Raw genomic sequence first — 15,419 nt, forward strand, 5'->3', positions numbered from 1 at the left:
TATAACATACTAATTATAGACTGAATGACATTTTCAAAGTGTCAGGTTCCCTTTAAAGGGGTAGTTCACTAATTGGATAAACTCTTCTCAGTCCGTATGTTTCCTCCATTTAAATTAATAAAACTTACAATGGCAAGCAAAAGGGTAATAATGTTTTGAACTTTTAGCTTTCAGGCGGCATATCTCACCTTCTATTATAGCTTTGAGTATGAAACTACTTTATTTTATAGACAATCATTTTGGCTATTTCAAACATAAATTTGACTTGCAACTGTTTAGCATATGATCAGTTATGTAAATTAATGTAATGTTTCTGCATTGTTATTGTTTTGCTTCTAAAAAGGTGAAATTTTATTTTTTATTATTTTACTAGTATTTTCAACACTGCCTGAATCCTTCTGGTCATGCTCTCAATCAGATTAAAGCATGTATCAACCAAAATCTGATCCCAGGTCCCTTCTACACAGTCCCAATGTTGGTGTATACTGGTCACCTCACTTGAGTATGTATACAGCTTTTTCTTCAACTCTACTCCAAGTGTTCGATTGGGTTAATATCTGAGGATTGTAGTGGCCAATCCAGCACCTCTACTTCATTATCATTAAACCATTTTTTTACCAGTCTCGATGTATGCTTTGGGTCATTGTCTTGCTGGAACACTATGTTATCCTTTTCATACCCATAGTACTTGAGTGTATGAAGTAAATCATCTTGTAGGATACTCACATATAGCTCAGCATTGAGACCACCATCGATCTTAGTCTAGTATCCAATACCTTTGGGTATGAAACTACCCCATATCATCAGGCTTCCTGCAATGAACTTGACAGTTCATTCAATTTCTCATCCATTAGCTCCTTTTTCCTTAGTTTCTTCGAAACTCATTTGCCACCCATCAGAGCCAAGTCTATTAACTTTTGTCTCGCGGCTCCAGGTCTCCTGTTTTCCTCTCTGTCCGCTTTTCATATTTTTTTATTATATCTGAAGCTGTCGCTTCTTATGATGATATAAAAGTTGAGGCTTCTTCACCTTATTTCAGGCCACCATTCCAGACTTGTGTGTCACACGGTGCTTCCATGGAAATCTGTGATCTCACTATTATGAAGTATACGAGCCACCTCCACAGCCGTGTTTGTTGTGCTAGAACTGATAGAGTTTGTGATGTGCCAACTTGTTGACTCCAATATTTTGCCTGGACGTCCACCTCTTGCCTTTTGAATGGATGGATGTACTTCACTTTATATTTTTCCAACTGCCATGGCACTCACATGGTGCAGTTTGGCTATTTTCTTGGCTCGAAAGACCTCTATCGATGAGCTGGATGATGCTGTTTCTGTTTTCTTGGGAAATCTTCATGGCTGCTCCTTAATTTTGAACCAGTGACCTTTCACTTGAGAAGCAACCTCTTAACGCGCTGAACTATTGGGGAATGTGAGAACAGGTTGTAATTTGTAGTATAGAGGAAGAAAAAAAAAATTAAAACACCAAGAGCCATACAATAACAATGCAGTAACTAATCATATTCTAAATAGCTGCAAGTTAAATTTATGAATGAGATAGCCAAGATGATTGTCTATAAAATTAAGGTAGTCTCACTCTCAAAGACGTAGTGGATGGTGAAACATAGAGCCTGAAAATCAAAAGTGCAAAACATTGTTACCCTTTTGCTCATCACTGTATACTCATATACTCACCTCCCGTATTGGCACCATTCCAGCATTGTCGGAACTGTGTCTCCTGGGATTTCGTAACTGTGTGACTTCACGTCAACCTGGCAGCCAATCAACGGCTGTTTCATTGTCTCCGCCTTTGGACAAATTGCTTACATCCAGAGGTGGTGAATGCTGCTGCTCTCTCTTCCTCCGGATGTATGTGATATATCCAAAGGCAGAGAGAGCGAAGTTATGCAATCCCTGGAGACAGCGTCGAAACCACTGGAACAGTGCAAGCACCAAAGGTGAGTCTAAATTTTAAGAGCAGACAACCCGTTTAAATATATTGTAATTTATTGACTTTCTCCTTATGGCTGTTTAGGTTATTTTCCCCAACACCTTCAAACTCTATGTTTTCATACACCATAGATAAGGGCTTCTCAATTTTTTTCTACAAATACCTCACTGGAGAAATTAAGATGAAGCCTAGACCTCACTAGATGCACCAAAATGATGCCTGACCTTCAGCATCTGCAGCTGAGAAACAATCTGTTCAGCCTTATATTCACCTCTATAGCAACCACCTCCAGAGCTGTGCCTCACCAACATCTAGGGGCACCTCACTGGTCCGACTCACTGTTTGAGAAGCACTGCTTTAGACATCCGTTGGATGATACATCTCCCTCTTGACATCATCAGGAGACCCCACTAAAAAGAGACAGAAGACCCCATTGCACATAAGATGGTCAACTGGTCCTGACAAATAAGTATTGGGGGCCTTATGCAGTATATATCATTGTAAATAAAAGCATTAAGTAAGCATAAATGTTCACCAGTATGACTTTTTCACTTGACCAAATTGTATTATTGCATTATTTGAATGCTACAAGTAAACTAGCTCTCATTATAATGTATGAATATCAGTGCACAACAAAGTGTTAATCTGCATATAAATAGCATTTTAACAATGTATTTTTGTGTTACTAAAAGTGCAGCTTATAAGTAAAAAAATAAAGTTTTATTCACCCTGTAGCTGCTCACTTCCAGTCATCAGGGAAGTGCTGGCATTATTACAGTCACTGCTCATTACAAAGTGGGTGCACTGTAATCACTCCCCTGCACACTGATTGACAGCCTGCTCTATATATACAGGCTGCACACATATGCTGCAGAGCTGGCTGTCAGTCAATGTGCTGGGGAGTGACTAAAGTGCTCTCAAAATAAAGTGCTATTTAGCTGCACATTATCATTGCATCTGCAAATAAATATAATTTTTGCTTTTAAAAACAAATGAGACTGCAGTAAACTGGTTATTTGTAGATAAATGCAATAAATGACTACTTTCCCAGCTCAGGAGTACTTGTAGTTTGGTTTGAAGTTTCTTAAAATCTAACCTATCAGCAAAAGGTCATATTTGTTCTTAGATTATATTAGACACACTTATTCAACCATTTATTTACCCATAGCTATTGTGGATTATCTTCCTATATTTACAATTTTTAGTGAAATGTTAAAACATATACAGTATATATATATATATATATATATATATATATTTATAATTTTTCTTTCTTGTATACATGTGTGTATCTGTATATATATATATATATATATATATATACTGTATATATATATACACACTCACCCACATACAGTATATAAATCTAAATATATATATATATATTTATCTATATGTACAAATGGCCTTATTGGTTTTCCCATGAGTGCATTAAAATACAGACATAAGCTACATTGGAAACCAAGATACTGTACTTAAACATAATGAATGTTAACACTACACCCAAGTGTGCTGCTTTTAATACCGTTGTAATAATATTAAATCTGTTTTCTTTAGTTTGTTTGTTTGTTTCAAAAAGGCAATGCAAAAATTTTGACCATTGTTCTGAAATATTAAGCATAATATCATATACAATATGTGTACTGCATTTTCTTTTCTCCCTGCAATTAATTATCTGTCATCATCTTTAATCTCTAAAAATTCCCAACAATAATGTGTAATCTTTACAAATTTTTCAACAATAAATATAATTGGCTGCCAGTCATGACCAGCCAATAGTAAAAAGGCAATCCAAATGTAAAAGATCGCACTAAACAAGGTTTTACTACATTTTAAATGTACAATTCTTTTTCCTTACAATACTGTCCATTTGGTAAATCAAGAAATAAGTTGATCTTCTTGTCATCAGACGATTTCACAAATATAAAATTCATCTGCTGCACCGCAAACACTTGCAATTCTCAAGTTTCCTATACAGTGTGAATAATAGTGTTAATATCAATCCACGTGAGTCTGCATGAAATGTTAGACTTTCTGCTAGACTACCTATAAAATCTATTAACAGTTCCTGCAATGTAGATTTCAGGTTTCAAGTGCTTTACTAATTCAGATATTAAAGGGAATCTGTCAGCAGGTTTTGGCTATCTCATCTGAGAGCAGCAAGATGTAGGCAAATAGATCCTGAATCCAACGATGTATCACTGAGATTATTGAGCAAGCTGTCTTGACACAATTAGAGTTTGTAGATTTAGGCTAAGACCGCACTTTGCGTTTCCACCTGCGTTTCAGGTGCTTTTTAGGTCCGTTTTGAGAAGCAGCTTTTTCATGCCAAAAGGCATGCGTTTTGATTTTCCAGCAGTCCATGGAAAATGGGGATTTCTAGACCGCACTTTGCGTTTCTAAACGCTGCGTTTAATTTACATATTTTGTGACAAAAACCATGCCTTCAAAGAAGCAGCATGTCAGTTGTTTTTGCCATTTTGGGTGCGTTTTGCGAACATTGAAGTCAATGAGAAATGGCAAAAACCAAGATTCCTTCAAATTCCTGCTTTTTACCTGCTTTTTCAGTGCAGAAAACATGCGTTTTGGACTACCAAAACGCATGCTTTTTGGACATCAAAATAATGATTTGATATCTCCCTTTACACACACACATAATCCGACAATTAAATTTAAGAAAAATATGCATTTATTGCTATTTTAGCGTTAAAATGTATATTACCGCTATAATTTTAAGAAACATATCTATTTTCATTATTTTTCCCATTAATATAGATTTGATCCTTTTTTTCTCTTTTTTCATTCTGTTTGGCTGTTTAAACTTTATTAAGCAATGTCTTGATGTTCAAAACGCATCTGTCTAAACGCAGGTGAAAACGCAGGTAAAAAGCGCTGAAAACGCATCTAAAACGCGGTAAATACGCATGCGTTTTCAGCACTAAAGTTCAGAAAAAGACAACTTTGGTCAAATCAATTAAGCCCAAAACGTGCATTTAGAACTGCAAGTAGGTGAACGCAAAGTGTGTTCTTAGCCTTAGTCATGTAGCAGAGCTGAGAAAGCTGTCCCACACCCACCATGCTCCCAATAGAGACTGTACATTGACAATGAGGTGTCAATCACAGGCGGGGGCATGCCAGACTGCTACGCGCATGACATTGTAGTTTGAGCAGTTAGAAATCCTGCTGTGTCCTTAAACAAATATAACAAATAAATAACAGATTGGACCTTGACAAGACAGGCACCCCTGAATTCTATGTTTTAAACTGTGCAGCATGCTGCCTTCAGAATACATAGCAAAAACCCGCTGAGAGATTCCCTTTATTAGGATATCTATTAGTAAGAGAACCAGGACCACCTCTCATAGTAAAACATAGGTCAAGGAACACAACCTTTCAGACATTAATTCTGTTGATAGCCCATACATTTTTTAGAATCATTAGAAAAAAACAGATGTATGATATGTTATGAATTGCTGGACAAATTTCCAGACAGATTATGATTTACGCTAATTGACCTTGGACCTTTTTCACGTTATGTATTGCCATGACATAATCTGGTTCATATTACACCATGTTTATGGAAAAATTAAAGTATAATTTCTTCAGTACCTTTAATATTGACAGTGTCAAAAAATATAAATAGACGCCAAAAAAAAAAATCTAAATTTCGTCAATGGATTATGTAGGTGATTACTGTAGACTGGTGCAATAATATATGTGACACACAGTGTGTGTGGCACGAGACTAGTCCTCTACCAGGCTAGAACTGTAGTTTGATTTTGTAAGTGATTAAATAATTTCAGCCACGGGCCAAAATCCCAGTTGCTGAAGAGCTGCCATTCCTCTAGTCATGTACCACAAATTTCTGACCGTCGACAGCATAAATACAAAAAGAAAGAAAAATCTAGGGCTGGAAGGCAACCTGGACCTTAAATCTGAAGCTTAGATTTTGATGGAACTCTGACGAAGAAAGTAAATGCAAGTCTGCAACTTTGGACTTTGCTTAACACTAGAAGTCCCAGACATTTTGAGCTCCCCCCTGAAGTCCCGAAAGAGGGTCAAATGACCCTTAGACTATCTTTTTTATTTAAAACCAAAACAAAATGTTAATTTGAAATTTTTTATCTTGCAGATGAGGAGACTCCTCCTCTACCAAAAGAGAGAGCTCGGTTGGCGAGTGAGCCGACAGAGACTGCAAATCCTTCAGGTCATTTGACCCGTCTCTGGGTTCCAAAGGTAGAAATGTTAAATGACCCCTCTCTGGGACTTCTAGTGTTAATATATTTTCTGTTGGTTTCCATTTGGTATGTTGGACACAATAGCGTAATTGGATGGAACGTTGTTTAACGAGAATTCGGGCACTCCTGGTGGGTAGAGGTGCCCGGATAAGATCTAACTCTGTACTTAAATTTGCAGCAGTGAATACTTTAATTATAATGTGGAAAAAAGTGTATAGATATGTGACATTTCAGTATGTAACAACCTTCTTCACACATACACTGTCAGGAATATCATATGGCAAAAGGAGTATATACTGCAGCTCTGTGTGAGTAAGGAGGAGATGCAATCCGGATGCCATGGAGGGAGGAGTGCTGAACACACTGACAATTACTGGGATCTGTCAAATGATGATACTTACAATTACAAGCCCCTGCACCATCTTCTTCAGATTCAAAAACATCAATAAACAATCTATTTATATATTTATTTATTTTTAATTATGGACACACACACACACACACACACATGGCCAAAAGCTCACTATTTTGTTGGATAGTTGTCATCCCTTGTCATCCCATGTTTATAGGGAATTTGAAATTTGTTCAATTCAATGAATTAAAATAGGCCCTGAAACAAAGCCTATTGATTACTGTGTACATAACTGTAATTCCATACATGTTATAGAATAAGTAATAACAAATTACTTATTAATAATAAACCAATATACTGCTCAATAGTACGAAGTTGATATGATTTTACCAAATTCCGCGTAGGCTGATCCATGTTATGTCCATTTGGTATATTTCCATAGATTACACAAATATTTGGTTACCATGAATCAATCTGTCACTGAAATTTAGTTTTGATGGCGTACAACTGTCTATCATGCAAAGATCATTTTAAAGTTAAAAGCGCTTCTTGTAGCATGCACCACCAATAGAACATGATATATACTGTATGGGAAGAAATTGGATGAGATTCTACAGTACATAATGCTGCCGTTCAGTGGCAGCTAATGCTACATCCTAGTAATGCATTATAAAGATGAAAAAATATCTATGCTCTTCACTTATGTCATTGTAGGAATAATACATAGAAAACTATTTAAAAATGTGTACAAGAAATCGTAGATAAAAATAACGACTTTATAGGCTCAGGCACAAATAGGCCTTCATATATAATATCATATAGAATATATATTTTGTTACATACGGCAATACACATGAAATACAATAAACCAAACATTGCATCATAACAAGTGATGCCGTTAAAGATACCAATTTATACATTCCTTTCTTTTTTTGATAAAATGCTTTTTGAATAAATAGGTACCACTATGCTAGCTTCATCAGTGCAAAGTTAGTTAAAATTTGTAGTACAATGGGATATTAATACCCCTGACCCTATAACCAGCTTATACCACCTGCGGCTCATTACAGCTAGATAGCTGCGTGATCTGTAATAGTGCGGTATATAAACTGCTATCAATACGTTTAAAAGCCGATAAAAAAATCCCAAATTGCTGGATTTCTTTAATGCTATATAACAGTACATATTGGATAGTGTGTTCAAGCAATCACATCCACCAACAGAAAAAAAAAATCTTTTTGTATCACCAAAGTTCTCAACACCTTGCAGCACTAAATAGTATTTCTCTAACTTCTGTCCAGTCTTCTTGTTTTGTGCTTATTAGGTAAAACCATGATCAGATCATGCAGCATTTTACTTATTAAATCAGAACACTGTATTGGATGTCAATCTGAAATACCACAATTATTGTTCTGTTATCAATAAATCATACCAGTCTTATTCTTTTCCCATTGTCTCCAAAAATATAAATATATTTATATCTATATATACATATTTCAGTGTATATATACACACACCTTATATTCACATTAAGGGATCAAACAATTTTATAAAAATTATGTTTCAAGAAGTGCCACTTATTGTATGGGTCAAGTATATTGACTTGACTCATAAACGATGTTCCTATTGCACTGACGTCTGTTGCGGACCCCAAAAAGATACACTGGAGCAGTGGAAGCGACTGTAGTATCAAGGCCTTCCATCAACAGGCTGTTTCAAGCATAATTCACTTCCGGAGGACACAATGGGCAAATGGTTTTCCAGGTGGTGATTGATAAGATGACCAATGCTGTCAAAAACACGATCTTTTGTTCTAACCTGGAAAAAAAAGACAAGTTTGAAAGTAAATCAGTATTTATTAAGGGAGAATTTCAGGTAATATTACTATTTTATAAAATAATTAAAATCCTTGCCGATCCCCTAGAGCACTGGTTTGATTTTATTTATCTTATATAGTGGCATTAATTGCACAGCACTTCACCATTTTACATTGCTGTCCCTTTGGGGTTCACAATCTAAATCCCCTATCAGTATGTCTTTGCAGTGCCAAAGAAACCCACATTGACATGTGGAGAATATACAACCTTCTAGCGGATGTTGTCCTTGGTGAGATTTCAAGCCAAGACCCCACCACTGCAAAAACAACAGTGCTAACCCATGTCTTTGAGGTCCAACCAGTGTATGCTGCTTTGTGTTTCTTGGTCCCAAGCCTGACACACAAGAGAAACTCAACAAATTATTAGATGAGGCAGGTCACCACCTCGCTTGCGATAGACTGAACTGGCATTATTGGCCATTTCTGGTGAATCAAGGTCAATACCAGAAAATACAGACTAGTAGGGACTAACTAAGCCTCAGAACGGGAGCTGCTGGATGTGATTATTTTGCCATATTTAAGCAGTCTCTGGCATTTATAAAATTATCTACATTTCCTGGAAGACAATCTTAAAGAATAAAAAGGACCTTTCACCAGGTCAAAAGTGAGACATTTTTCAGTTATTGCATTATCATTGATTTTCCCATTTTTGTTTTCTTAAAATCTTCCATAGTGTTATATGATACAGGCCTTTTTATTTAGTGTTAATATTTAAGGTCTTTACCAAGGGGGCATTGTACCCAGGAGTCTAGGGACATTACTTTAGGCTGCTCTGCATTATTACCTTGAGAGCCATGCCTTCTTTTAAACCCTTCACCTCAAAGCCTGTTTTCACATTTCTGACAAGGCTAAATTTTACAAATCTGACCATCATCATTTTATGAAGAAAAAACAAAAAAGCTAGCACTAAATGTGCACTACAGCACTAAAAAAATTGTACTTATTATAGACCAGGTGAGTGCTGCTGAGAGCAGTTCTGCTATTTCATATGTGAGGCCGTTTGGCACATTTTATAAAAATATTTTAGTGTTAGGACTGCCCCTACTGAGATTGCCGTGGAGTGGCGGGGTGGCTCAAGAAATTGCAATTTTTTGCCAAAAATTTCATTTATAATGAGTACAGTTGGAATTTTTAGTGCTGTAGTGCACATTTAGTGCTAGCATTTTTGTTTTTTCATCATCATTTTATGTGGACATAACTCTGGAAAGCTACAACATATCCCAGTAAATCTGAGATTGTTTTTTATTAACATTTTGCACTTCATTTTAGTGGTAAAAATAGGTCTATTTGATTTGCATGTATCAATATAAAAAATATCAAAAATGTGAAAAAAAAATGAAAATTTCAAATGTAGATTTTTTTATGACCTTACACCAGAGAGTTATGCCACACAAAATTGTTAACAAATAACATTTACCACATGTCTATTTTATATCAGTAGTTCAGCACCATTTTTGAAATCTTTCACTAGTCACCCCATCTTGAGAACTACACCCTTCAGGGAAATTTATCTAAAAATGTGGGGAGCACCTCGAACTCTCAGGTAGTTCACAGAAATTTATAATCTTGAGCCATGAATATAAAAAATTTGTCACAGACTCTAAAAACTTCCGAATTTTTTGAAATTCCATTTATTACAAAAGTGACATATAATACAAAACACTTTATTGTTAAAATTGTGTACCTAAATTCCACATCTTCCCATAACCATGCCAACAAAAACACACATAAAAGGTACCCCTTTATCAAATACCTGGCACTTATTTCAATGTTTGTATTACTTAACAATTGTGATGTAGAGAGTCTCACACATTAAACTGAAATCCTACTCTCTGTCTGTCCAAGGTCAGCAGTCACAAGTCCAGGTCTTAATAACAACGAAATGTATCCCTATGGCTCCGGATCCAATCAGGGTACCATTAAATGCAGGTTCAATACGATGCACCAAATTCTTAGGTTGCAATATTTGCTAACCCATGCCCCTACTCGACCCGACACGTTTCTCCTCCCAGAGGGAGGTTCATCAGGGGTCATTTAAATATACCGTACAAGATAGAGTATGGTATAGAATAACACTCATTTACATATCTTAAACATACAGAGTTGAATATGGTGTATAATAACACTGGTTCATATATCCTCTAGTACTGTCAATTTTTGGCAGACTAGTTACAGGTGGTGTAATGATAAACACACAGAGATTGGTTCCACATGGGTTGATAAAGATCTATAACGATCTCCACATCTGTCACCCTCTGAGGAGTCAACTAATTAATTTCATATGAGATGACTGAGATCTATAGCGATCTCTGCATTGACCCCCCTTCATACAGACAAAGACAGGATTTTCCGTATTTCCACAAGTATCCTGATTTCTGATGTGTCTTCAGACAGTCTGATGCTTCAAGATACTTCAATGATGCATACAAAACACACTAGGGTCCCAATGTATATTCCCTTGAGGAAAATGGGCATGAGGCCTGATGCTTCAGGGTTCACTTTAATGATAAAGGGAGGTCCCCAATGGCTGTTCTTAGAGGGTGAACGATCCTAATGGCACATTCTTATGGCTGCCTTATAGTATTAGCTGGTTGCCAATCGTGCAAACTCCTCATTGTGGCAGTGTGCTGTGAATATAAAAAAATCAATTGTTTCCCACAAAAATGTTGATTTAGTCCCAGATTTTTCATTTTCACAAGGGTAACAGGAAAAAATGGACTATACAAATTGTTGTGTAATTTCTCCTGAGAACACTGATACCGCATTTGTCATGAACAATTACTGTTTGGGCATGCAGTAGGGCTCAGAAGGGAATTAGCACTACTTCAATTTTGGAGCATCATACTGGCTGGAATAGATTGTGGATGCCATGTCACATTTGAAGAAGAAATGCCATATTATAGTGCAGATTTTGCTGTTATGGTTTGTAAATGCCATGTCAAATTGGTAGAGCCCCTGAGGTGACAAAACAGGAGAAACCCCCCTCAAGTGACTCCATCTTACAAACTATACCCCTCAATAAATTCAGTGCAGAGATCATATTTAAACCACACGTGTTTCAGAGAACTTTATACTATTGGGCTATGAAGAAGAAATAATTACTTTTTTACCACAAAACATTTTTTTATCCCCAGAATTTAAATTTTCGCAAAGAAAATGGGTAGAAAATGACACCAAAATTTGTCACACAATTTCTGCTGAACAAGGCCCTACCCCATTTGTGGCTGTACAGTAATGTTTAGCCACACGGTGAGGGAAGGTGCACTATTTGACACTTGAAGCACAGATTTTTCTAGAATAGTTTGCAGACTCCATATACAGAGCTCAAAGTGCCAAAAGAGCAGAATATCCCCTCAAGTGACATCAATGTGGAAATTACACCCCTCTGGAAATTTATTTACAGGTGTAGTGATGATTCTGACTCCATGGAAGTTTTCCAGAAACATGCAGCAATGGATGTTGCTGAGAAAATGTTGTAAATCTTCCATTGCAGTGCCCATACTTTCTAGTGCCCAAACATTTTAGTGCCCAGTACTTTGTAGTGCCCATATGTTGTGCCCAGCTTTTGAAGACATGCACCTTGTAAATTAAGTGGGCTCTCCTCTCTACAGTAATGCCAAACATGTGGATGATAAATGTCATGTAGGCACGCTGTGGGGATCAGAAAGGATGGGTGCATTTAAATTTGGGAACACAGAATTCATAGACTTCTTTTGAGTGGATCTGTTTCGCTTTTCCATAGTTTCCATAGTTTTTTTGTTACTAATAATGTGGAAAGTCCACCCACTAAAAGATGATGGTGGTGTGTGTTTTGTTTTTTGTCGATTTTGTTGATTATTGAAAAAAGTTTACATAAAATTTTGGATCACATTGATCCTAAGCTCTACTATGAACACTTTCTATCTAAATCTCCAAATGACATGAGTCAGATAAAACCCCTGACAGATCCATTCTCTATAATGAGAAAGCAGAATAACTTTGGACTATATCTAGGCTTTGTTCAGAACTGTCCTTCTTTTCAGACGTGCACAAAACTGTGGCCAACTGCACTTTTTTGCACAATTAAAAGATGGAAACAACCAAATCATAGGCCAGATGGCATCCAGAGTGCTTCCATCTGCTACATTATAGGGAACGTTCCATCAGTGGTTGCATCTGAATCACATATGTGAAGGTGTTCTTCTCCCATATCACACAATCAACAGAGCGAGTGATGAGTGAGCAATCTAATAAGCATTTATTCCAAGCAAATCAAACAGTCCATAACGTAATCCACAAAACCAAGAGTAAAATTAGTAAAGAAACACGAATATAGTCCAGAAAGTGATAAATAAATGTCCAGGTCTCTCTGAGAAGCCGCAGCTTCAGACCAGAGGATCAATCTTCTTCCTCTCTCTTCAAGTTCTCAAACAGACTGACAAATCCCCCAGGTAAGCAGAGAGTTTACAGTAGGTGGATCCCAGGCCCCCTACCCCAGACTTAGGCTGGGTTCACACATAGCGACAGCGACAACGATGTCGCTGTTACGTCACCATTTTCAGTGACGTAACAGAGACCTTGTAAGTCGCTGTTATGATCGCTGCTTAGCTGTCAAAGACAGCGACGCAGCAGCGATCATAACGTCACTACATGTGCAGAGAGCAGGGAGCCGCGCACACTGCTTAGCGCTGGCTCCTTGCTCTCCTAGCTACAGTACACATCGGGTTAATTACCTGATGTGTACTGCAGCTACATGTGCAGAGAGGAGGGAGCCGGCACTGGCAGCGAGAGCGGCGGAGGCTGGTAATGAAGGTAAATATCGAGTAACCAGGGAAAGGGCTTCCCTTGGTTACCCGATGTTTATCTTGGTTACAGCTTACCGCAGCTGCCAGATGCCGGCTCCTGCTCCCTGCTCGCTTCACTTCGTCGCTCTCTCGCTGTCACACACAGCGATGTGTGCGTCACAGCGGGAGAGCGCCTTTGAAGAAAACGAACCAGGGCTGTGTGTAACGAACAGCGATCTCACAGTAGGGGCCAGATTGCTGCTCAGTGTCACACACAGCGAGATCGCTAATGAGGTCACTGTTGCGTCACCAAAACCGTGACGTAGCAGCGATTTCGGTAGCGATCTCGCTATGTGTGAAGCACCCCTTAGGGACAGGAACTCTACAGGGGGTAATTACCTACAGACAATACAATGTACACACAAGCAATACAAATAATGGACAGTGAACCAAGAGTAAATACGAACCTACACAACATGATACACAGTACACAATATCCCACCATCACAACATATTTCAGAGGTTTACACGGAAACCCTGATGTAAATGCTCAACATAGAGAACAGTATGATTGTGAGCCACACAAATTGTTTTTTTTTTGCAGTATGAGACAAAGAGGTTTTTTGTACTATTTTCGAGCACACAACATTTTTTGATTGCTTTTTGTTCTGATTTTTGGGAGGCAAAATGAATAAGAAACAGCAATTCAGGAATAGTTGTTTTTTTATGTTGTTTATCTTGTTGTAAAATGGATAATACAGCTTTATTTCTCTTATCGATATGATCACAGTGATACCACTTTTATGTTGTTTTTATGTTTTACTGCTTTTTCACAATAAAAACAATTTAATTTAAAAATACATTTTTTGCATCTTTACTTTGAAAGCTTTTTTATATTTTTCAGCTGACGGAGCTGAGTGGAGGCTTGTTTTTTGCAGGACAAGATAACATTTTCAGCTATACCCTTTTAATTTACATTTGACTTTTTTAATCGTGTTTAATTACGTTTTTTTCAGCAGCTGATGAAAATTGAGAAGTTTTTTTTTTTATTTTTTTTACATTGTTAACTGAATGGGTTAAATAGAGTGATAGTTTTATAGATTAGGCCTGATAGTTTTATAGATTAGGCCTTTCTGTCGATATTAAATATATGTACTTTATTTATTTATTTTAGTTTTTATATAATTTTTTTGTATTTTTTATATAATATTTGTTTTAATTTTTTTGTTCTTTATTTTATGATTTTTAAAAGATATTTTTACAATTTTTTTTACTTTTTTAGTTTTGTTTTTACCTTGTCCCAGTTTGGGACATCAAATTTCCCTACCCTGATAGCTGGTCTAATACTCTGCAATGCTTTTGCATTGTAGGGTATTATAGCTGTCAATTGCACAGAGGCCACTACCTAGGTGACCCCGCAGCCATTATTCAGGCCAGGGTCACCATGGAGACCATTGGCATGACACGATCACAATAGCATTGTGCTGATTGGATCAAAGAGGGAACTCCGCCCATCTTGTAAGCAGATCGATGGCACTGTCGCTATTGACAGCAGCATCAGATGGGATAATTCCCTGCGATCGATGCCAGCGTATGTAGCTACCACACGCTGATGATTTTGCAGGCTTGCCAGTGAGCCGATGCAATCATCGCACCATAACTGTAGGTCTGTGTCACTGAGTTCAATGAGGACCCTGATGTCAGGTTACCTGCAATTACAGGTGGAGGGCCATGGGAACCTCTAGCTGGGACCGCAAATAACCTGAGTAATGTCACCGATAATCGTGCAGCTGAGTCTCTGCCTGAAGCTCACAGCGGGCGGCCATGTTCTATGGCCACACACTGTGCCTTCAGAAGTAACAGAGCTGGAACTGTCATGGGACCTCATGTGGATTACAATCCACCTGGATGTTTTGGTGGTTAATAAAGGGGAGGAAAAGGGTGTTTTTTTGTATTATATTTTAAATAAAGGATTTTTTTGGTGTTTGAGTTTATTTCTTTTCCCTTATGGATTAATAATGGAGCGGTCTCATAGACCCTCCTAATTAGTAATCTAGGGCTTACTGGCAGCTGTGGGCTGCCATTAACCCCTTATTACCCCCATTTCCACCACACCAGAAAAATCAGGATGACCCGGGTAAAGTTCTGGGGTTGTCACATTTAATTGATGAACAATCCTAGGTGGCTGCTGGTTGCTATTTTTAGACTGGGGGCAAAATAAGCATGGGTCTCACCAGCCT

The 15,419-nt window shown here is 37.4% G+C and overlaps 1 protein-coding gene across 6 annotated transcripts in view; it reads right to left on the reverse strand.

The window, feature by feature from the left end:
- Nucleotides 1–247: 247 nt before the first annotated feature.
- Nucleotides 248–15,419, reverse strand: part of SHC3 (SHC adaptor protein 3) — a 172,961-nt gene continuing 157,789 nt past the window's right edge. For all 6 annotated transcript variants that reach the window (XM_075318856.1, XM_075318864.1, XM_075318847.1 and 3 more), the window contains one exon: nucleotides 248–8,358. In XM_075318856.1, the coding sequence (XP_075174971.1) occupies nucleotides 8,230–8,358 (129 nt within the window). In that variant the 3' untranslated portion in view covers nucleotides 248–8,229. The remainder of the gene's footprint in view (nucleotides 8,359–15,419) is intronic.

Source organism: Anomaloglossus baeobatrachus, chromosome 1 (genome assembly GCF_048569485.1).
Source record: "Anomaloglossus baeobatrachus isolate aAnoBae1 chromosome 1, aAnoBae1.hap1, whole genome shotgun sequence".
In the NCBI taxonomy this organism is placed as follows: Eukaryota; Metazoa; Chordata; class Amphibia; order Anura; family Aromobatidae; genus Anomaloglossus; species Anomaloglossus baeobatrachus.